This window comes from Molothrus ater, chromosome 25 (assembly GCF_012460135.2).
Source record: "Molothrus ater isolate BHLD 08-10-18 breed brown headed cowbird chromosome 25, BPBGC_Mater_1.1, whole genome shotgun sequence".
Classification (NCBI taxonomy): domain Eukaryota; kingdom Metazoa; phylum Chordata; class Aves; order Passeriformes; family Icteridae; genus Molothrus; species Molothrus ater.
The window spans coordinates 2,033,757-2,056,064 of record NC_050502.2 but is presented as its reverse complement, the minus strand read 5'-3'; the positions used below and the strand labels follow the sequence as shown (position 1 = coordinate 2,056,064).

The 22,308-nt window shown below is 59.9% G+C and overlaps 1 protein-coding gene across 4 annotated transcripts; it reads right to left on the bottom strand.

The window, feature by feature from the left end:
* Positions 1-2,342: 2,342 nt before the first annotated feature.
* CSF1 (colony stimulating factor 1) lies at positions 2,343-11,631 on the bottom strand. Of its 4 annotated transcripts, none has more exons than XM_036398326.2 (9): positions 11,556-11,631; positions 10,217-10,345; positions 8,379-8,441; positions 7,920-8,099; positions 6,317-6,494; positions 4,701-5,485; positions 4,192-4,247; positions 4,050-4,102; positions 2,343-3,752 (listed from the first exon to the last, which is right to left on the bottom strand). In XM_036398326.2, exons 1-8 carry the CDS (start codon positions 11,574-11,576, stop codon positions 4,051-4,053), a joined length of 1,464 nt encoding a protein of 487 aa, XP_036254219.1. In that variant the 5' UTR covers positions 11,577-11,631; the 3' UTR covers positions 2,343-3,752; position 4,050. The 4 variants fall into 4 exon arrangements, with proteins under 4 accessions (XP_036254219.1, XP_036254220.1, XP_036254217.1 ...); XM_036398327.2 differs by having other exon boundaries at positions 4,701-4,828; XM_036398324.2 differs by lacking the exon at positions 11,556-11,631 and adding an exon at positions 10,437-10,624.
* Positions 11,632-22,308: the final 10,677 nt, after the last annotated feature.

The following is a 22,308-nucleotide window of genomic DNA, read 5'->3' as shown; positions in this document are numbered from 1 at the left end:
TTAACGAGCCGAGCGGAGCCACCGCGTCCCCGCACTCACCCGTCCACATCCCCAGCCCAGCCTGGGGGTGCTGAACAGTGTTTGGGGGTGCTGAGCACTTTTTGGGGGTGCTGAGCCTGGCCAGGGCTTCCTCCCGCACTCCTCCTCCTCCTCACCCTCCTGCAGCCAGCTCCTGCATTCCAGGGAGGGTCACAACCAACCTGCCCCGGTTCAGGGACACTGAGGGTCCCCATCCGCATCCCGGACCGCGGTCCCGGGTCCACAGAGTCCCCACCCGGGCTCTGGGGACATTCCAGGACAGACAGACAGGCGGGGGGGCCACCCCGACCCCATCCCCAAACGCCCCCCAGGCAGCCGGGAGGGGTTAGGCCTGAGCCCTGCTCCTCCTTCACTTCCCCGGGGCTGTTCCCTTAAAATCCAAGCTGGGAAAACATCCGCGTGTGGGTTAAAACCCCAGGGGAAAGAGCAGATAACGGTTTTTAACCAAAATCACTTTGTCTGGCCACAAAACGGCCTCTGGGCACCCAAATCCTGCAGCAGTTCCTGGGCCAAACCCCTGTCCCGGAGCCGCCGTGCCCCGGGGCCGCGGGGCCTTTCCGCCGCTCCTGCCCCGTCAGCAGCTCTGCGGTGGCGCTGGGGAGGCTCCCGGGGCGGGCCGAGCTCTCTGGGGGCTCCTGCCGGGGGTCTCAGCACGTCTGGGGGGGTCTCCGAGTGCTTGGGAGGTTTTGGAACAACACGATGAGCCCGAGGTGTCCCAGCCCTGCCAATGCCACAAACAGCCCGGGTGTGGGGACACCCAGGACCCCCGGTGACCACAGTCTGTGCCACTCCATGCCAGCCCGTGCTTCAGGTCCTGGGAGCCTCTTGCTGATGCTTTCCCCTCCCACCATGCATCTTTTCCCCCAAACCCCCTGTTCTCATCCCATCAAAGCACATTTTTGCAGTGCCAGCACCCATTTGGGACCCCAGGAGGGACCCCCGGGTGCCCCCACCCTCCGTGCCCTGGGCTGGGGGGTTCTTTTCTACCCTCCCCTACAAGTGCTGAGGGACAAGGATGGAGCCCCATGGGGTTCCTGAGTGGGGGGCTGAGAGCAGATTTTGCCCCCCAGATTGCAGGGGCTGGGGGTGGAAGGTGCCCAGGGCAGGGAATCACATCCTGCCCCCACACAGGCCAGGAATAGGGTGGGGAAAAGGCCCCAGCTGGGAGCATGAGGAGCAGAGGGACCCTCCTGACCTGAACCCGAGGGCAGGGAGACAGAGTTCAGCTTTTTTCCTGCATTTTCCAGTTGCTTTTACAGCACACAGAGCACCCAGAAAAAGTCAGGGATGAGGGACTGTGGGGTGTAAGTACAGAGGGGTTGGGGACTGGTGAAAAAATAAAATATGCCAGGCAGCCTGGCATGCTCCCACCTCTGCCCCCCAGCTCTGCCACAGCCTCAAGCTGCCATCATCCAGCTCCAGCCACCCTCTCCTGTGCAGCTCTGGAGCACCCTGGAGCACCCTGGAGCAGGCCAGAGACTCACTGCCCTCAGCACCCCCAAACCCGGGCACGGTGCCCACCCCTAAGAGCAGCCTCTGGCCTCAAACACCCCCCAGATGTGACCATAATGACCGTGGCACGGATCCAGCAGGATATATATAGGTCCCACTTCCCTGGGAAGGGGATGTGGACCTGGGAAACCCCCGGCTGCTGCTGGGGAGAGGAAGGGCTGGGCTGAGTCAGCTCCCCTCGAGGAATCCTGTTTGTCAGCAAACCAGGCAGCAGCTCAGCCGTGGCACTCACAGAATGCTCCCAAATCCCCTCTTGCCCTTGCCACCCCCTTGGATGAGCAATGGGGGTGTTCACCCTGCACACCCCATGGGCTGGTAGGGATCCAGGGTGGTGTGGGAGCCCCCTGGCATCCCCCTGGAGATGCTGGATGTGTGCAGGGGGAGCAGGATGTGGGGCTCCCCTGCTCCTGGAAAGAAGAAAGGGAAGCAGGGGGAGCAGCAGGGGGGGAGGAAATGCCTCTTCCAGGACTGTCACTCTAAGCAAAGTGCTCCAGGAAACTTTGCCTCAAGTGTGTTTGCTTTAAACAGCTGCTTCCCAACCGTTCACACAGATTTTGGGGGGCCCCCAGCGCCAGAGCTGGTGCCTGGAGGTCTCAGCAATGCCAGCAGAGCTGGGGCAGGAAGGGCAGATGAATCCCTCTGCCCTCATTCCAGTGGCCATGAACTCCCACATGCATCCACAGGGAAGCAGGTCAGGGTAACAGTACCAGGACTCAACCCCAGTCACCCCCTCAGGGACTCCAGGGCTGAGACAGCTCAGTCCCCCCTTGCATCCCAGACTTACACCAAGCTACACCTCTCTGTTTATTAATAATATTAAATATACAAGTTGTTTTCCATTATTTTCTTTAAATAGACTTTTAAATGCTTTTGTATAAAATATTTCAGGATTTCATTGTATAAAAAAAAAACAAACCCATCCCAAAACCAACAAAAAGCCCCAACCAAACAACAACAACAACAACAACAAAAAAGGCAAAATAAATCCAACATGGGTAAAGGCAAGTTTTCTCCCCCAGGAGCAGCTCCTCCACAGTGTAAACTGGTGACTTACACCACCAGGAGTTTGGCCCCAGACTTCCTGCTGCATCAGGGCTTTTATCCTGATTTACACCAGTCCCTCGCCCAGGAACCCCCTCCTTCTGCCAGTCATAAATACACACACATATATATATATTTATATAAAAAACCCCAAATTAATAGTGATGCTTTCTTTAAAAACAGTTGGGTTTGTCCATATTTTCATCCTTCATATAAAAATAATGCTTGAAACTCCCAGAGCAGCGCGGGCCACGCTTCATCCGGGGCTGGAGGGAGCTGCTGGATTTCGGGGCATATCCAGGGCTGGTGTGTCCCAAATCAGGCTCTTCCCAAAGCCCCAGGGTGCCCAGCTGGGGCAGTTCCAGCTCTTACACCCACGTGGATCCCATCTTTCCCAGCCCCATTCCCTTCTCCAAAGCGCAGTCACCAAAGAAATGGAATCCCAGCGAGGCCAGCTCGTGGTGAGGACCCTGTGAGGGGCACACGGCCCCCCCAGAACACTTGTGCAGGATAAAGACTTTCATCCATTCTACTAAAAAATAAAAAATAAGCCCTAACAACAGGAGGATGGGGAGGGACTGGGATGGTGCCAAGGGTCACCCCAAACCCAGCCCCGTGCAGGGACGGGTGGGCTTTAAATATTCACAGTGTGAGGGTTTGAGTTGCAAGTCAGGGCTGGGGGTCTCAGGACTGCCCCCCCCAAAATTCAGGATGCTCCAGTTGAAGCCTCAGGAAAGGCAGGGTGAAGGGAGGCGATGGGTGCTGCTCCAAACCCACTCTGCTGGCATGGGAGAAGAGCCAGAGGATCTGGGGAGCCGATCCCTTCCATCTTCATGCAGCTCTGGCCGTGTCCAAGTGGGATCAGCTTCCATCACCCACATCCAGCACTCCATGGTCCTGCTCAGCACCGCAGCATCACACCAGCCTGCAGGCATGGCTCCAGCCCTTCGCTTCCTGGTGCCCAGGGGTCCCACTCAGGGCACATCCCCCCATCCTTCTGTCCCTGCCAGGGAGTTTTTTGCAGTCTCTGGCCACCGGCACGGGGCAAGGGCAGAGGGAGTGTCAGCATCACGGTGGGATCGCGGCGAGGCCGGCGCGTGCCAACCCTCCTTCCGTCCGCATCCGTCCCCCCCGAGCAGCTTCACATCCTGCCTGGGGCCCTGGGAAAAGGAGGAGAGAGATGAGCAGGAGCTGGGGCTCTGCCAGGGAGGGCAGCGTGGGGAGAAACACACGAAAACCACAGGAAAAAATACTATGTATATTAAGAAAGTGCCAGTAATGGATTAACGAGCTGCGAAACCACATGCTGGCAGCGCTGGGGCGCAGACCTGCTCCTGTCCGTGTCTTCCCACCCAGAATTTCCCTGCTCATGGCCAAGGTCAGCACCAATGGAGACACAATATTGTCCTCACAGCTCAGACCGGAGCCCTTCAAGGTCCCACCCAGCCCCTGATCACCTCAGAGATCCTGAGTCTCCAGCTCTGAACATTCCCTTGCACCCTGCAGCGCCCTGTGACAGAAAGATGGGGGGGTTTAGGGCAGGGTCACCCAGGGTGGGGGTCCCCAAGGTCCCCCCATGCAGGATGGTGTCACACCCACCTCCTCTCTGGCTCCTCGGGGTCGCAGCCTCCATCCTCAAGCGGCCGCCGCAGGACCTGTGTGGAGGGAGGGAAATGAGCCCTGGGGAAGGGGAGGAGGCTGCAGCGGCAGGGTGGCAAATGTCCCAAATAAGACCCTCCCACCACGCTCAGCACCACCAACTAATTGTCCCCCAGTCTCAAAATTATAGGAAAATTATAAGGGAAATGGGGATTAACCCACAGTGGCCAAGAGACAAGTGGGGAAACTGAGGCAGGATCTCGGTGCCCGGGGAGGAGATGAGGTGGGGGAGGGAAATGAGCCCTGGGGAAGGGGAGGAGGCTGCAGCAGCAGGGTGGCAAATATCCCAAATAACACCCTCCCACCACGCTCAGCACCACCAACTAATTGTCCTCCAGTCTCAAAATTATGGGGAAAATGGGTCTGAAACCACACTGGCCGAGACAAGTGGGGAAACTGAGGCAGGAGAGAATCTCAGTGCCCGGGGAGGGGAAGAGCTGGGGTCTTACCCTGGATTTATACTTGTAGAAGAGCAGCCCTCCCGTGGCCAGCAGGACGGCCACCACACTGGCCACCGTAATGTAGATGAGGGGCTCCTGGCGGCCCTCGCTGGCGGGCGGCTCCTTCCTGCGCTGCTCTGCGCCCAGAACAAAGCCAGAGTCAAAGCTGGGCCCGGCCCCGCCGCCATCCTCGGGGCCCCGCAGCCGGCTGAGCCCCCAGCCCCACGCCCTGGCCCTGGCCCTGGCGCTGCCCGGCGCTCGCAGCTCCGGGGCCATCCTGGAGAAGCGGAGCTGTGTGACCGCGGCCGCGGGACGGATCCGGGCTGCGCTGGGCGATGCTGTCGGAGGGCTGGTCCTGAGCCCGCCGCGCTGCTCCGGGAGGATGGAGCCTCCCCACTGCTGGCCTGGATCCTGCGGCAGGTGGCCGGTGCCCCACTCCACCAGCTCTCCATCCCCACGGAGGACGGGGATGTCACCCAGTGCCAGGCTCAGCGTCCCGGCCGGATCCTGGAGGGCTTCGGCACTGCTGCCTGGAGCTGTCTGCTTCATCCCGGGGGCCAGCGCTGTGTCACCTAGCCCGGCAGCCAGGACCTCCTCGGTCCCTGAGCCCCCGTCCGTGCTACTGGGGGGCTGAGATGGGGCCTCTAAGTCAGCGAGGGTGGCATGGAGGAGGCTGGAAGGGACCCGGGTGCTAGCGGGTGCCGTGTCCCTGCCAGTGGCAGCAGAGAGGGAGGGCTGGGTGGCAGAAGGGAGGGCAGGGGACAGGCAATTGCAGTCAGGATCTGTCCCCACACCTGAAAGAAGGAGAGAGAAGAGACAGCCGTGGGGTCACCAGCCTCCAAGAGGGGCACAGGCAGCAGATCTGAGGTCGGGGGCACTGTCCCCGTCCCTCCCCGCAGCCCCAGGCAAGCGGGTCAAACAGCCCCTCAAAAAATGGGAGAGCCAGGGAGAGGCAGGGAACAGGCAGGAGCAGCGTGAGGGTGACAAGCAGCGGGTGGGATGAAGCAAACCCGAGTCACCGGGTCCCCTGAGCTGATGGCAGTGGGTTATTCAAAACTTGCAGGAGCCAGAGAGCCACGTTTAAGGTCCCCACGGCACAAGGACATGGCACAGCTCCAACATGGGGTGACAGTGGGACATCTCCTCCATGCAAACACAGCACGGGCGCTCGCGGAAGCGCGGACGGCAACACAGGGCTCCTCCACCCCGACAGCAGCACTCGCCCCGAAGGCTTGGCCAGGGGAAACTGAGGCACGAGGCAGCTGAAGTGACACAGCCAAGGTCATGCAGCGTGTTGGTGGCACAGCAGTCCCTCCATTTCTCTGTTATGCTCCACCCAGCATCGGGGCTTTGAGACAGAGCCCGACGCCTCCTTGGTCCCCCTCACATCTCTCCCTTGCCTTGTTCCAACAGGATTTAGCCCAAATCCCACCTTCAAATGGCAGCCAGCCCCTTCTCCCCTGACACTGATGCAGAGCTCGCTGACACAGAAAGGGGCCAAGGTGGACACGTGCCACACCCACAGACACACGATTCTTAAGGTGCTCCATGCAGGCGAGCCCAAGCCCCCCAGACTCCAGACTGGCACAGGTTTACTGGGCAGAGGCCAAGCCTTGGCATCTCACCTGGTGAGGATCCAGCCTTCTTGGGTCCCAGGCACACCCTGCGGTAAACTTGGCTGCAATCCTTCACAAAAGTCTCCCGTTCCTGCAGCAGGCGCTTGATTTCCTGGAAGAAATCCTTCACCAGCACCAGCATCTCGTAGGGGGACGTGGTGAACTCCTTGAAGCACATCTGTGAGAGCTGGAGGAAGCACCGGGCTCAGCATCAGCTCCATGACCACCCAGTGTCACCCCACAGACACCAGAGCACTCCCAAGGCAGGACTTGACTTGCTGGTTCCTCGTGGCTCCATGCACATCCCAGCTCTGCTCTGCTCCACAGCCCTGCCACACACCCACCCCGGGACACTGCACATCCCACTGCACCCCAAAATGCTCTGCTCATCCCATTGCACCCCAAAATGCTCTGCACATCCCACTGCACCCTGGGACACTCTGCACATCCCACTGCACCCCAAAATGCTCTGCTCATCCCACTGCACCCCAAAATGCTCTGCTCATCCCATTGCACCCCAAAATGCTCTGCACATCCCACTGCACCCCAAAATGCTCTGCTCATCCCACTGCACCCCAAAATGCTCTGCTCATCCCATTTCACCCCAGGACACTCTGCACATCCCATTGCTCCCCAAAATGCTCTGCTCATCCCATTGCACCCCAAAATGCTCTGCTCATCCCACTGCACCCCAAAATGCTCTGCACATCCCACTGCACCCAGGGACCCTCTGCACATCCCACTGCACCACAGGACACTCTGCACATCCCATTGCACCCCAAAATGCTCTGCTCATCCCACTGCACCCCGGGACATTCTGCACATCCCATTGCACCCCAGGATGCTCTGCACATCCCATTTCACCCCGGGACACTCTGCACATCCCACTGCACCCCAAAATGCTCTGCACATCCCATTGCACCCCGGGACACTCTGCACATCCCATTGCACCCCAAAATGCTCTGCACATCCCATTGCACCCCGGGACACTCTGCACATCCCATTGCACCCCAAAATGCTCTGCACATCCCATTTCGCCCCAAAATGCTCTGCACATCCCACTGCACCCTAAAATGCTCTGCTCATCCCATTGCACCTTGGGACACTCTGCACATCCCATTGCACCCCAAAATGCTCTGCACATTCCACTGCACCCCGGGACATTCTGCACATCCCATTGCACCCCAAAATGCTCTGCACATCCCACTGCACCCTAAAATGCTCTGCACATCCCATTGCACCCCAGGATGCTCTGCACATCCCATTGCACCCCGGGACACTCTGCACATCCCATTGCACCCCAAAATGCTCTGCTCATCCCATTGCATCCCAAGATGCTCTGCACATCCCATTTCACACCAGCATGCTCTGGACACCCCACTTCACCCCAGAATGCTCTGGACATCCCATTGCACCCCAGGATGCTCTGGACATCCCATTGCACCCCAAGATGCTCTGCACATCCCATTGCACCCCGGGACACTCTGCACATCCCATTGCACCCCAGGATGCTCTGCACATCCCATTTCACCCCAGTGACACTCTGGACATCCCATTGCACCCCAGGATGAGGACCCAGGTCCAAAGCCCCACCAGGTTGGGGTGACTGTACCATTCTCTCCTCATCATCCTCCTCCCTGATGCAGGGGTCCACGTTGTCATCGATGCTTTTGTACATCCTGCGCACCATCTTCATCTTCTGGGCATTGGACGAGTTCTCCTTGAACTCTGTTCTCTCCAGGATCTTGCCCATCAGGGGAAAAGCAGCTTTCACATAGCAGATGGAGTTGTTCTGCAAGGACACAGTGACAAAAAGTGACAGTGGTTACCAGATGGGCATCCCACTCTGCCTGGGGGAAACTGAGGCACAGAGGCACCAAATGCCTTTCTACAATCCCACAGGGTTCCAAAGTGGGACTTGGAAGCCACCTGGCCTAGCAGGATGGGTCCCTCCTGGGCTGTCTCCTGCAAAGGGAGATGAGAGGGGAGAGTGGGGATCTGGGGACCTCCCACCATGCCCCAGCCAGCCCCAATTCCTGTCCCCTACTGTCCCCAGCAAGAAACCACTCACCAACTGCATCTTGTCAATGAACTTGAAGGAGACCCTGCCCGGGTGCTGCATCTGGGTGTCAGCCTGGAAGGACAAAGCAGGATGTCACCCACATCTCCAGGAAGGACAAAGCAGGATGTCACCCACATCCCCAGGGACAGCACAGGGGCTGAGCCACCCAGATATGCCATGGTCTGGGCATGGGGTGCCTGAGACCCCCAAATCCACAGAGCTAGAAGGACTTTGCTCCCATTCCTGCTTCATCCCATCCCACACTCCTCCTCCTCACACAGGCACATCCCTAAGGTTGATGCAGTGGCAGGAGTGAGCTCAGGATTCCTGCTGCCATCAGGATGTTGCACTCCCCCAATTCACAGACCTTCTCCTGCCTTTCCCTGCCTGCTCCCACCCCGCCTCTCTTCCTCCTCCTCCTCCTCCTCTTCCTGCCAGCTCCACAGCAGAGCCCAGCCCTGCTTAATTCTCCTCGGGTCTCTCCCGCAGCACTCTCTCCTCTAAATCCAGGCTGCAAAAGAGCATCGTGCGGTGCAGGAGGTGGCCGTGACACCGGGGTCACACATTCTCCGGGATCGCACAGCGCCGGGGTCCCACACGCAGCGCTGCCGGCCGCCCATGCCACGACCCTTTCCAATGGCAGGAAAAACCCACCCGAACCAAACGCACTCCCTCCGGGCTGCCATCCCAGGCTGGGAGGGCGAGGGCTGGCAGAATTACCGGCCGGCAATTCTCCTCTAGCCTGGGATGCCGTCCCGGAAACAATTGCTCCATTATCCTGCAGGCGCTGGAGCGAGGGCCAGCTCCTCCATCGGCGAGGAGAGGGCTGCAATCCCAGGCAGGAAAAACCGCATCTCCCATTCAAACCTGCTCCGTCCCCGTTCTCCCACAGCCGCGGACCCAATTTTAATCCCTGGGCGGAGAGCAAAGGCTCCGGGGATGTGCAGTGCAGAGAGGGCTCGGGCAGAGGAAGCCGAGCTCGCCCACAGCAAAGGCTCCTGGCCCCGCAGCTCGGTGGTTAAAGAGGAAGAGGTGAAGCGAGCCCGGACACGGCCGTTACACCGAGCTCGGAGCAGCGCTCGGGGACTCGGAGGCGCCGCTCCCGTCCCTCGCCCGCACACCCCTCTTGCTGCAGGCAGAATTTAATCTGCGACAACCCTGCAAATCCCTGCGTGCCCCCGATTCCCGCTTCTCCCCTGAACATCCGCGTGATTCCCCGCTCGGAGGTGAGCCAAGGGCCACGGAGACAGAGATAGGGCCCCGGCAGCTGGATCGGCTGGGGCAGGGCTGGCCGTGCTGCGGGGCGGCTGCCAGCGCCCAGAGCTGCCCACGGGCTGGGCGGGATGACGGCCCCAGCGCCCGGCTCCATCGCCCGGCCGGGCCCCCCTCGCTGCCTGCCACCCACCCACAGCCCCGTCGCCAGCCCAGCTTCCAGGCAAGCAGCTGGACTCAGGAATGCAGCCGGATTCCTCTGCTTAACCCCTGCGCAGCCGCCCAGAAAGCACCGCAGCCCGCAGCGCCGGCCCCTGCGCTGCTTCCCCCGCGCCCCTGCACCCATCCAGCCTCACTCCTGTCCCCTTCCCGGCCTCGCTCCCGCTTCCTCTCCTCTCGTTCCTCCTGGCGTCACTTTTCCATGGCTCCCTTGATAAAGGCACGACATCTGTCACCCCCCGGTGCCCACTTGTCCCTTGTGCCCAGGGATGCTCAGCTCCTGGGTACCATCGCTTCACTAGGGCAGCTGAAAATCGCCCCATTTCCTTATTTCAGCACTAAAAAAGAGCTGCTTTGTGCCCGTCTGGCCCCGGATGAACCCCCATCGCACGGCACAGCCCCGGCAGGGCACTCACCAGCTCCTCCAGCTCGGCCAGGTGTCTCTCGGTGATGATCTGCTCGCAGTAGCTGTTCTGCTCCGTCTCATGGATGCGGAGCAGGAGGAGGAGGAGGGACGGCAGCAGGGAGCAGCGGAGCAGGCACACCTGAGCACGACACGGGAAGAGTTTGAAGCAGGGATAAGCCACACACACGCCAAGCCCCCTGCCCCTCTCCACCACCCCGCAGCGTGACCACCTCTGTGGTAGCCGGGACTTGGCCACGGTCCAGCAGGATAATCCCACTGTGGTCCTCCAACCCCGTGCCTATCCCCATCCTGCTATTTTTAGGAGCTCCAGGTCAGCAGGGAATTTCCCAAGGCCCGGTGACACAAGCCTGGATGTGGCTCTTGGCCACCTCCACCTTCCCAATCCAGCCCCTCTCCCTTCTCCCGCACCATTTCTCCGTCTCTCCTGCAAATCTCCTCCTCCGCCCTGGCTCTCCAGAGCCCATCTGACACACTGACCCACCCATCCCCAAAAATCCTCTTCCCACCCTCCAGACCCCCCCAGCTGCCCCCGCCGGGCTCTTTCCATGCAGCAGCTCTGGCCTCGTCCCAAATTTCCCTCCCAATCCCCCTGCAAAGAAGCGGGGAGGCCCCGATCCGTGGCGGGACCCCGGTGAGAAACGGGGCTTGTCTCGGAGCCAAGGCTCCCGAGGAGGGGGTGGCGGGGACCCTCGGGTGGGGGTGCACCCCCGCCTCCCGGGGCACCGGCAGGGAGAGGGTGCCTGGGTGATGGGTGGGGGGGAATTTCCCTTGGATGATGTCCAGGAATCCTCCCCTCTTGTGAAACTCCAAGATGCCGCCCGGGCCACCGCCGAGATGTGGCCACGGCTGAACGGAGCCTCACCCCGCCGGGAACGGGCTGGGGACGGGGCTGGAGCCGCGAACGGGGCTGGGGACGGGGCCGGGGACCGGGACGGGGCTGGAGCAGGGCTGGGGCTTGGAGCCTCATCGCGCAGGTCCGGGAATGGAGCCGGGGCTGCAGCATCCCCCCGCCGGGGCCGGGGCTGGGGCCGGGGCTGCAGCCGGGGCCTCCCCACGCCGGGTCTGGGAACGGTGACCGGGCTGGAGGCGGGAACCGGGAACCGGGATCCGGGAAGCGGGGCTGGAGCCGCGGCTTCACCCCGCGGATCCGGGGCTGCCACCGCCAACCGAGGCGGGGCTGGAGCATCCCCCGCCGGGAGCCGGGACCCCCGGAGGAGGGGACCCACCACGGGGACAGGGGACACCGGGGGCCGCCGCTCCCGCACAGGTGGCAGCGGGGGTTGAGGGGGGGTCTCCGCGGCCGCGGGGAGCGGGAGGGGCCGCCGTACCTTGGCTCCGAGGCGGGGCATGGGGGCTGCCGTGGGACCGGGGCCGGGCGGAGCGGGCGAGACGGCGGCAGCGGCGGGGCCGAGCGGGGCCGAGCTGAGCCGCCGCCGCGGCCGCGCTCCCCTTTATAGCGCCGCGGCAGCATGTGGTTTATGAGAAATCACTGGCGAGACGCCAGGCCCCGCGGGGCCCGGGCCGGGCCAGCACCGGGAGGGCACCGAGCGGCACCGGCCGGCACTGCTGGGTCCCATCTGCATCGCTCGGGTCCGAGCAGAACCGCTCAGGTCCCATCGGAACCGCGCGGGTCGGGCTGGAGCCGATCGGAACCGCTCGGGTCGTTCGGTGGGTTGGACTCGCCACCGCTGGGCTCGGATCGGCGCCGTTCGGGTCAGGCTGGAGCTGCTCGGTTACGATGGGATGGGCTCGGATTTCCCGGAATCGGATCGGCTCGGCACGGCTCGGCCCGGGGCACCGCGTGTGTGAGTCCCCGTTACCACAAACACACGCGGGTGAGCTCACCTGGGCACACACGCACATCTGCACAGATGTGCCAGGGACAGACACCAGCCCTGGATGGCCACGGGCACGCCGGGCACCGGCAGCCATGGGCACACACAGAGCCCTGAGCCTGGCACACGTGTGTGCACACACACAGCTGTGCATGCATGCACACGGAACGTGCACATGTGCTCACACACCCCTGTGTGTGTATGGTCACCCCTGGGCACTTGTGAACCTGTGAACATACACACAAACCCCCTGGGTGTGCAGGGACCCCTCTCAGAGCACACACACACACAGACACAGAGTTCTGGGCCTGGCATTTGTGTGTGCTTGCTCATCCCTGGGCACAGACAAACACACACACGCAGACACGCAGACACACACAGACAGACATACACAGACACACAGACACACACAGACACACACAGACAGACATACACAGACACACAGACACACACACACAGACACACAGACACACATAGACACACAGACACACACAGACATACACACAGACAGACATACACAGACACACACACACAGACAGACACAGACACACACACAGACACACACACAGACACACACAGACATACACACAGACAGACATATACAGACACACACACACACACACAGACACACACACAGACACACACACAGACATACACAGACACACACACACACACACAGACACACACACAGACAGACATATACAGACACACACACACACACACACACACACAGACACACACACACACAGACACAGACACACAGACAGACACACAGACAGACACAGACACACACAGACACACACACACAGACACACAGACACACACAGACATACACACAGACAGACATACACAGACACACACACACAGACACAGACACACACAGACACACAGACAGACATATACAGACACACAGACACAGACACACACAGACACACAGACACAGACACAGACACACACACACAGACACACACACACAGACACAGACACACACAGACACACAGACACAGACACACACACAGACACACACAGCCATACACAGACATACACAGACAGACACAGACACACAGACATGATGGACACCCATCAGCACGTGCAGGGATGGATCCAGCAGCAGGGTGTGCACGGACAGATCCATGAGCATTGATCAGCCCACGTGAGCACAGATCCATCTGCACGGATGGACCCACACGTGCACCAGCAGATGCATCTGTAGGGATGTGCATGGACAGACAGCTGTATTCATGTGCATGATAGATCTGCACAGACATGGGCAAATTCCTGTGCATGGATGGGTCCACATGAACATAGACAGATCTGGGGGCATGGATGGGTCCACACATGCATGGACAGATCCACATGTGCATGGACAGATCCCTGTTTGCATGGACAGATCCATGTTTACATGGATAAATCCATGTTGGCAGGGAGAGATCCCTGTGTACATGGACAGATCCACGTTTGCATGGACAGATCCCTGTGTACATGGGTGGATCCACGTGTGCATGGACAGATCCACGTGTGCATGGCTGGGTCCATTTGTGCACAGATGGATCCCCATGTGCACAAGCAGATCCATTTGCACAGGTGCAGGTGGATCCCTGGACAGATCCGTGCACAGGGATCTGTGAGGGGCTGGATTTGGGGCCAGCAGAGCCACACAACAAGCCCCATCCCCAGCTCTGGGATTTTCCTCCTCGCTGCCTGTTTATTTCCAGGCGACTGGGAGTGCTTGGTGGCCACGAGGTGATCCATGGCAGTGCCAAGCACTCTGGCTGATGGGAAACCGAAAGCAAACTGCTCCACACACACAGAGGGATGCAGCTGCAGCAGGGGATGGTGACAACGGCAGGGCCACGTGAGGGTGACAGCCACCACATCCGAGCATGGAGGGACCAGCAGGATCTGCTCCCCAGGGCCGGAAACCCTGCTGGGGCTGCAGAAGCTGCTATGGGGTTTTCTTGGAGGTGAGAGCTGATGCCAAGAGTGGAGGGTTGGGATCAGTGACCTGCTGGAGGAGATGGGGAAGAGCTGGGAAGCAGCTGGAGTTGGGGACAGCAATGACAGCCCCAAGATAGTGTCAGATCTGCAGCAGCACCTGGGTGTCACAGGTCTTGTCACCTTCAGTGTGCCTTAGCAACAGCAGCAGATAAACGTCTGAAGGTGACAGGTCGGGGAGGGAGGGCTCTGCATTAGAAATCAGCCATCCTCCCCAAATAACCCCTTTCTCCACAAAACACTGAGATATTACCCCCATTTTTCATCACAAGCTATCCTGGGAGCCTCACAGCTCCCACGGTGGGAGGACACCAGGGTGGACACCAAGGGACAGCGTGGGTGACGCCAGCACCGGGGGTGACTCACGGGGACCCCGTGGCAGCACATGAGGCCCTTTCACACCGGCTGAGGCCACGGGCTGCTCATGTCCCACACACTCATTGCCCTCTGCTTTAAAGGGACAGGAAAAGTGTCATATGCTGGGTCATGGGACAAGCTGTGGGGCAGGGACAGAAGGAGAGCAGGACAGAGGGACGGCAGGATGGAGGGACGGGTTAATATTAATCCACTTCATGCATGACACAGGGCGAGAGCAGCATCCGCCTCCTTTTTTTTTGGCAGGGAAGTGGCTTTTGCCCCTCCTCCCTTCCCAAACCTGCCGAAATCCCTGAGTCACAGGGCAGAAATGGGGCTGGTGGCAGAGGTGGCAGAGGTGGCAGCTGTTCCGTGCCCACGCTGTAGCCAGAAAAATTGGGGGAGGCAAAATTCAGGGTGGTTGTCCCTCTCCCAATTGCAAACTGGGACCAACAGCACTGTCACCATGCTGGTGCTGTGCAGGAATTGCCCCTCTCCCCCCACAGGTGCTGCCAGCCAAGGGGGAAGGGTGGGATGGGGCTGTGGGGCTTCCTGGGCATCCCAGGGTGCCCACGTCTGCTGGCCACAGCACAGAGCATGCAGGGCTGGGGGCAAGGCAGGGCAGGATGGTCCCTGCTCCAAAGGGCCTGGAGCAGCCACCAGCACCACCCCCCTGCAGCCCCATCTCCACCGTGGCCATCCCTCAATTCTCTTGCTTCAGCAATTCCCTCTCCTCTCACCCTCCATGGAGTGGGAGCACATCCCAACCAATCCCTCATTTCAGGAGGCTTTTTCCAGCCAGCAAGCCCCAAAGCAGGGATAAAACCTGTGGCATATCCAAAGGGCCTGGAGCAGCCAAAGGTGGCAGCTGTTCCATGCCCACGCTGTGGCCAGAAAAACTGGGGGAGGTCAAATTTAGGGTGGCTGTCCCTAAAGGGGACTGGAGCAGCCACCAGCACCACCCCCCTGCAGCCACAACTCCACCGTGGCCAAGGCTGGAGCATCCCTCAATTCTCTTGCTTCAACAATTCCCTCTCCTCCCACCCCCTATGAGAGTGGGAGCACATCCCAACCAATCCCTCATTTCAGGAGGCTTTTTCCAGCCAGCAAGCCCCAAAGCAGGGATAAAACCTGTGGCATATCCAATTCCCCCAGCTGCATCCCAGGACCAGCCTCGGGCTGCCTCTGTGGAGAAAGTTATTTCCAGCAGGAAAATGTTGCAAGGTCTTAATCAGCTCCTTCCCGGTGATTCACCGGAGGGCCAGGATGATCTCCCGCAGCCTCCTGGGTGCTGCAGCTGAGCCAGGACGCCACCAGCCCGATCCAAGCTGCAGCCATGTGTGCCCAGGCTGGAAATCCCCGTGGGAAGGTCCCGAGCCAGTTCCTTCAGGAGTGGAGGAATGTGGCTTGGAAGGCACTTCCCCCCCAGCCCGCTGCCCGCGGGGGGGGCTCAGGATGTCGTGATGAGGCTGGAGCCTTCATCCCACAGCAAATCCCCCGCTTCCCCTCCTCCATCCATCCCTCCCATGCTGCCTGCTCCACACGGGGACACTGGAACACCCATGGGGACACTGGAACATCCATGGGGACACTGGAACATCCATGGGGACAATGAAACATCCACATGGGACACTGGAACACCCGTGGGGACACTGGAACACCCATGGGGACACTGGAACATCAATAGGGACCCTGGAACATCCATGGGGACACTGAAACACCCATGGGGACAATGAAACATCCACAAGGACATTGGAACACCCGTGGGGACACCAGAACATTCATGGGGACACTGGAACACCCATGGGGACAATGAAACATCCACAGGGACACTGGAACACCCCTGGGGACACTGAACATAGGGACACTGGAACATCCATGGGGACACTGGAACATCAATAGGGGACACTGGAACATCCATGGGGACACTAAAATATCCTACCCAACTCCCATTGGGGGGGATCTCAGGGTTCCCTGGCAGCAGCCCCCTCCCCACAGGGTCAGCACAGAGCCCTGGCTGATGCAGGTCAGGGAATTCAGCCAGGCTGGGAGCGAGGGAACCGCAGGGTCAGGCTGTGTCCGGCGCCTGCGGAGAAAGTCCCTGCTCAGAGTTATCATAACCCGGGCTCCTGGACCACAGAGGCTCTCAGGAGACCTCCCACCACCCCAGCACGTGCTCGGGGGTCCTGGGGCACTGATAAAGCCCAGCCCTGGGGTCAGGGTGCGCTGCCCATGTCGGGGAGGGGGGTGCCAGGTGGTGAGGAGGGACCAAAGACGGGTGACAGCCCCGTGTGGGTCACCAGCATGTCCCCAGTGCTCGTGGCTGTGGCTGAGTCACATCAGGCTCCAGCTCCACTCCTCCCTCCACTGAGGAATGTGGCAGGGCCAGAGCCAAAACCCTTCCAAACCCTCCCAGGCAGCTGCTCACAGGCACCCGCAGGGTCTGGGGGAGACACAGGCAGGAGGTGCCACCAGCTGCAGGTTCAGGGTGGCAGCAGGACGATGCCCACCCTGGGGCAATGTCTGTGTGCCCATGCTCTGGAGGGCTCCCCAGAACCCCCAGCACACCCTGAACGAGGGTGCTGGGGGCCACAGCGCCCAGCGTGCCCCATTCCCTGCTGGGCATCACCCAGAGCTCACGGCACAGCGCAGTGTGGGGCAGCCCTGGCTCAGCCAAGAGGGTCCTGACCCATGGCCGGGGCTCCAGGGGCTGTGCCAGGAGCAGCTGGGCACAAGTGGGGGCAGCTTGGGAATGCCCCAGGGAAGCCAGGCCCCAGCACCACCGAGGGGCTTCCTGTCTGTCACCATGGCCAGGAACAAGGTGACATCCAAACCCTTACTGGCATGTCATAGCCCTCGGACCATGTGATGAACTGTCCCTGACCTAAAGTGGGACTAAACCCCACTTTAACCCCCCAAAGTGGCAATGTGACCCCCACAGACGCCCAGCTGCAGGCTGATGGGGTGACAGCCCCGTGCCACCCCCCGGCACGGGGCTGGGGTGGCTCTTTGGAGCGGCAGAGCCCGGAGCCAGAACAGAGGAGCTGTTTGTGCTCCCGCCGGGGCCGGTTGTTTATCGGCAGCCGGAGCTGTTTACATCAGCCCTGGCCCCGCGCTCCGCACGGACACCCAGACGTGGGGCCGGCCCCGGCTGCTCCCCGCGGTCCCCAGGTGCCGGCGGGGCTTTGCTGGGAAGGAGGGGAAGCAGCGATGAGGCTGAGGCTGAGTCACGGCCTTATCTTGCTCCACACCCGACAGCAGGATCCGGAGCTGCTGAGCTCCTCCTTTCCCTGCTTGCCCCCATCCTTGAAAGCTGCAGGACCCCCAGCCCTGAGGGACATCCTTGCCAGCCAAAGGGACACCTTGGGGGGACAAAGGGTGTTCTCACGGGGCACCGTGGGGCTTATGCCCATCATCTTCTGGAGGGGTCAAAGATGGACAGACAGACAAGGAGAGTGACAAAGATGGACAGAGAGACGAGGAAGGGGACAGAGATGGACAGACAGAGGATTGGACAGACCCCCAGAGGTGTATAATCTCCATCATCCCATTCCCTGATCCCTGAAGGGCAGCTGGGGGTTAATGGGGACAGGGGGGACAGCAGTGCCTTGCTTGCTGGAGAAGGAGCCCTCGCCTCCCAAAAGGAAGCAGCTCCTGCCAGGAATTCGAGGCATTACTCAGCTGGCAGCCATGGATCAGCTGTTTGGCTGCTTGGAGCCTGTTTTTCATTAGCAGCAGCGATTTTAGCACCGTGGAGCTGCCTCCTCCCTCCTGCCAACAGCTCCAGGATGGCCTTGGAGAGCAGGAGCCCGACCTGGCAGGTGGGATGCCACAGCAGGGCAGGGATGCCAGGAGAGTTTATCCCTGATGAGCCTTGGCTGTGGGAGCTCTCAGTGGCTCACCTGAATCCAGCTCTTTCCCATGGCAGGGATGAAGTTCAGGCAGGTTTTTGGAGGGTTGGTGGTTCTGAGGAAGTTGGTTTTGGCTCCACACTCGGATTAATCCCTTTCCCATCAGAGGGATGAAGTTCAGGAGGGTTTTTGAAGGGATGGTGGTTCTGAGGAAGCTGGTTGTTGCTCCACACCCGGAATTGGATTCATCCCTTTCCCATCAGAGGGATGAAGTTAGGGTTGGTTTTAGGAGGAATGGAACTCGTAGGGGAGCTATCAGTGGCTCCACACCTGGATCCACCCCTTTCCCAACACAGGGATGAAGTTCAAGCAGGTTTTTGAGGAGATGGAGCTCCTGAGGGAGCTGCCAGGACACACACGCTGCCCCCTCAGCTATGCTGGCAGCCCTGCCGGGGCCAAGTGGTTCATTTTGGGCTGAAAATGGGAGATTTTGAATTTGCAAAGGCTGGTGGGGGGAGGGTGGTGATAAGGGGGTGAAGAGGTGTTTGGGGGCTCACAAAGCTCTCTCCAGCTCGGGAAGGGTCAGGAACCCACTCAGCTTTATTAAAATCATCTTTTCACCTCCAAAAAGCCAAATAAACGTGATTTAAATATTGATTCCATCCCCCTGCTCCCAGGCAGCGCAGGTGCCATGGGAAGGGACACAGGAGGATGGAGCAGGGACAGAGCTGTGCCAGTATCTCCTGGTGCAAACCCCGCAGCTCCGGCTGCTCCCACGCTCCCGGCCAGTGCTGATGCTAAATCCGGCCTTTCCCATCTCCCTCACAGCTGGACACGGAGCTCCCGTCCCCAGCTCAGTGGCCTCATCTTCATCCCAGGGGACATTCCCCATTCTCTTCCCCCTGCTCATCACAATTCCATCTCGTGCCAGAATGGAGCTGAGCAGCTCACAGGAATGGGGTGAAATGGCTCCAGCTGCTTGTGTGTGGTTGGAGACTCAAATTTTGGTGGCTTGCTGCTTTCTCCAACAGAAGGAATGGTCCTTCCAGCAGGTGAGCTGCTCCCCTGCCCATCCAAGGATCAAAAGCTCTGTCCAGCCCTGGGTGGTTTCGGTGCTGTGGATGCAAAGGGCTGGTTTGAGGACTGCTGTAAAGTTTTACTTCTGCAAAACTGGTAAGAAATAGGGTCCCACAGCAGCGTGGAGGGGGCTGCAGTGATGTTTAGGGCAGTGATAACCAGGATCACCCCGCTCCCGGGCGAGAGCAGCGCGTGTGCCCGGAGGCTGCTCTTGCACCTACGCCAAGAGCATTGGATCATCCCTGGGACAGCACAAACAACCTTCAGGCACCACCAGAAAAACACAGGCTGATGCATCTTGGCATGTGCTGCTGCGCCTCCGCCCATCATCCCGCCCGGCAGCCCCGCAGCCCCCGGCAGAACGGCTCCTCTGGCCCCTCAGCGTCCTCGGAGCAGCTGCCACCCCAGCGCGGTGCCCAGAGAGGCTGAGGAGCACAAAAACATCACAAAAAACCTGTCTGGGCTCTTGTGCCCCCCAATGCTCAGGGGACCTTCAGCTGGACCCTGAGTATGGGGCATCTCCACGCGCTGGCAGGGGGAGGATGCAGGAGTGGGGTCAGGCTGCTGAGGGTATCCGAGCCATGGAGAGTTAGCAGCTCCCAGAACTATTCCTCACACCCAGAGGAATGTAATGAATCAAGGATCCCCAAGGACCTTGCAAAGGTTCAAGTGTAGGGCCTGAGATGAGCCAGACAAATCCCAGCTGAGCAAGGAGAGTGTGAGGCAGAGCAATGCCACCCCAAACCCAATTCCAGCCAGGGGGAAGGGGCTCCACAGTGCTCCCTGCCCAGCACGGCTGCAGAGTCCATCTGAGCAGCCACCCCCACTTCAGCACTCATAATTAAAGATAATCCATCAGAATTTCATCCCGTGGCTGCTGCTGCCACATCTTGAAGCCGGTGTGGGCTGCTCGAAGCTGTGCAGGATTTCCAAGGAACCACAGGAGTTTTCCATCCTCTTTTCATTAGCGTGTGGTTCCCGCCCCAGAGCTCCAAGCAGGGCCAGCAGCCCCACACTCAGCCAGGGACCTCGGGCCTGAGAGATCCCCAAGCAACCCTGAGCTATTAAAATTCATTATGTCCCCGTGGATGGGCTGTCCACCCCCTGGAGACAGCTCAGCTCCTGCTGGAGGTGGTGGCACAGCAATGGGGACCTGGATCCTGTCAGTGAGCGATCCTGCTTCCCAAAATACAGCCCCAGGGCAGCACTCAGCAGTGGGAATAGCCCCACATCCTCTGAGGCTGTGCCACACACCGGGGCTGAGGCTCCACAGCCTCTCCCCAAGGACTGTCCCTGTCACCCTTCCCTCGGGAGCAGCCTCTGCCACCCCACAGGTGGGACCGAACCCCCGGCAGCTCCAGACTCTCAGGCCCGGCCTCCGAGCAGGTCCCTGCTGCTGTCCCCGTGTCCCTGGGCAGCCCTGCTGGTGGAGCCGCAGCTGCTCGGCCACATCTGGGGCTGATTTTCAGCGTGGGGAGGCTGAAACCGCGCTGGGAGCCCGAGGGCAGCCTCAGGATGTGGCGGCTTGACCGGGAGGAAAGTGGGGCTGGAGGGGCCCGAAGCTGCCCCCGCACCGGCCAGAACCGGCTGCAGCCCTGGGGACGCGATTACGCCGAGCCCGAGGCATGTCCTGCGGCCAGCCCAGCGCTCCATGACCTCACCACCACGTGCCTGCGACCAGGAAGGAAAAGAGGAAATTCTACTTTTTGTTTTTTTCAAGAATAACTCTTGCCTGAGCTTTTCCTGGGGGTGAGAGTGTGACCCGTGGCCAGCACCACTCACCTTTTCCACAAGAGCATCACTCTGAGCCTCCCAGCCCACACACATCCCAGGAAGAGGGGATGGACACAAAGAGATGCAATCCACCTCCATAAATGTCCCTCAGCCCTGTCCCCAGCAGCACGGCCACCCTTGTCATGGGAGGGGTTGTCACCCCACCCACCCACCCACCACACATCCTGGGTGCCTGTGGAGAACTTGAGTCCTTCGCTGGGAAATTTGGGCAGAGGAAGTTGTGCCAGGCTCATAAACACATCGAAACCGTCTGTGGTTTCCACATGGGTCACATCCTCCTTGTCCCACCCCTGTGTGACATGTCCCCAGGAGTCAGAGCCACTGGTTGGATCCCCACCCCTCACCAGGGCTGGAGCCACCAGGATGCAGGAAGGGAAATGGGAATTAAAAATAATGAAAATATTTAGAAGGGCACAGGCCTGGAATGGAGCCCACCCCAGCTCCAACTCTAGGGCTGGATCCCACCTCCAATCCCAGGATATAAATACAGGTTCCAAAAGTTCCACCTGGCTGCAGCAGAGACCAGGATGGGATTTGGAGCAGAGACCCCCAGATTATTTCAAGCAGCTGTGAAAAAGCAGGACATGAGTGGGGATCCACTCCCTGGGAAAAGCCCAAACCACCAGAGCTGCTGGTTCCTGCTGCCCAGCGCCAGCTCTCCTGGCCAGGAGAGCCCAGGGTGGTTTGGCCCTTCTGTGCCACTGAGGTACCTGATCCCACAGCAGCAGCTTCAATTTGGCATGAGGAAAACCAAACCAAATCCCAGGAAAGCAGGAGACATCGACAGCAGGATCACCCCCAGGGTACAGATCGAAAAAAGAACAAATTTAATCCATACCCAGGAGCTGATGAGCTGATGATTCCTCCGTGTGCAGGGAATGAGCAGGACCTGAGCTCATTGCAATGGAGAGATGGATGACAATTGGATTAAGATGAGGACTGGGATAAGAACCCAACAGCCTCCCTTCACATCTTCAAACCTTTCTGCTGAGCCAGGGGAGCAATTTTGTCCTCTCTGGTATCAGGACTAATGCTGGTTTTTGGCTTCTTTTTCCCACCTCTGTCGAGGTCAGGATTGAAGGCACTTGTGATGATAGCTCATGTTCAGGCTCAGGTGTTTATTGTTTCTTATCAGTGTTACAGTCTCACAGCCCGAGTTCTGCAGTCTCATTAGC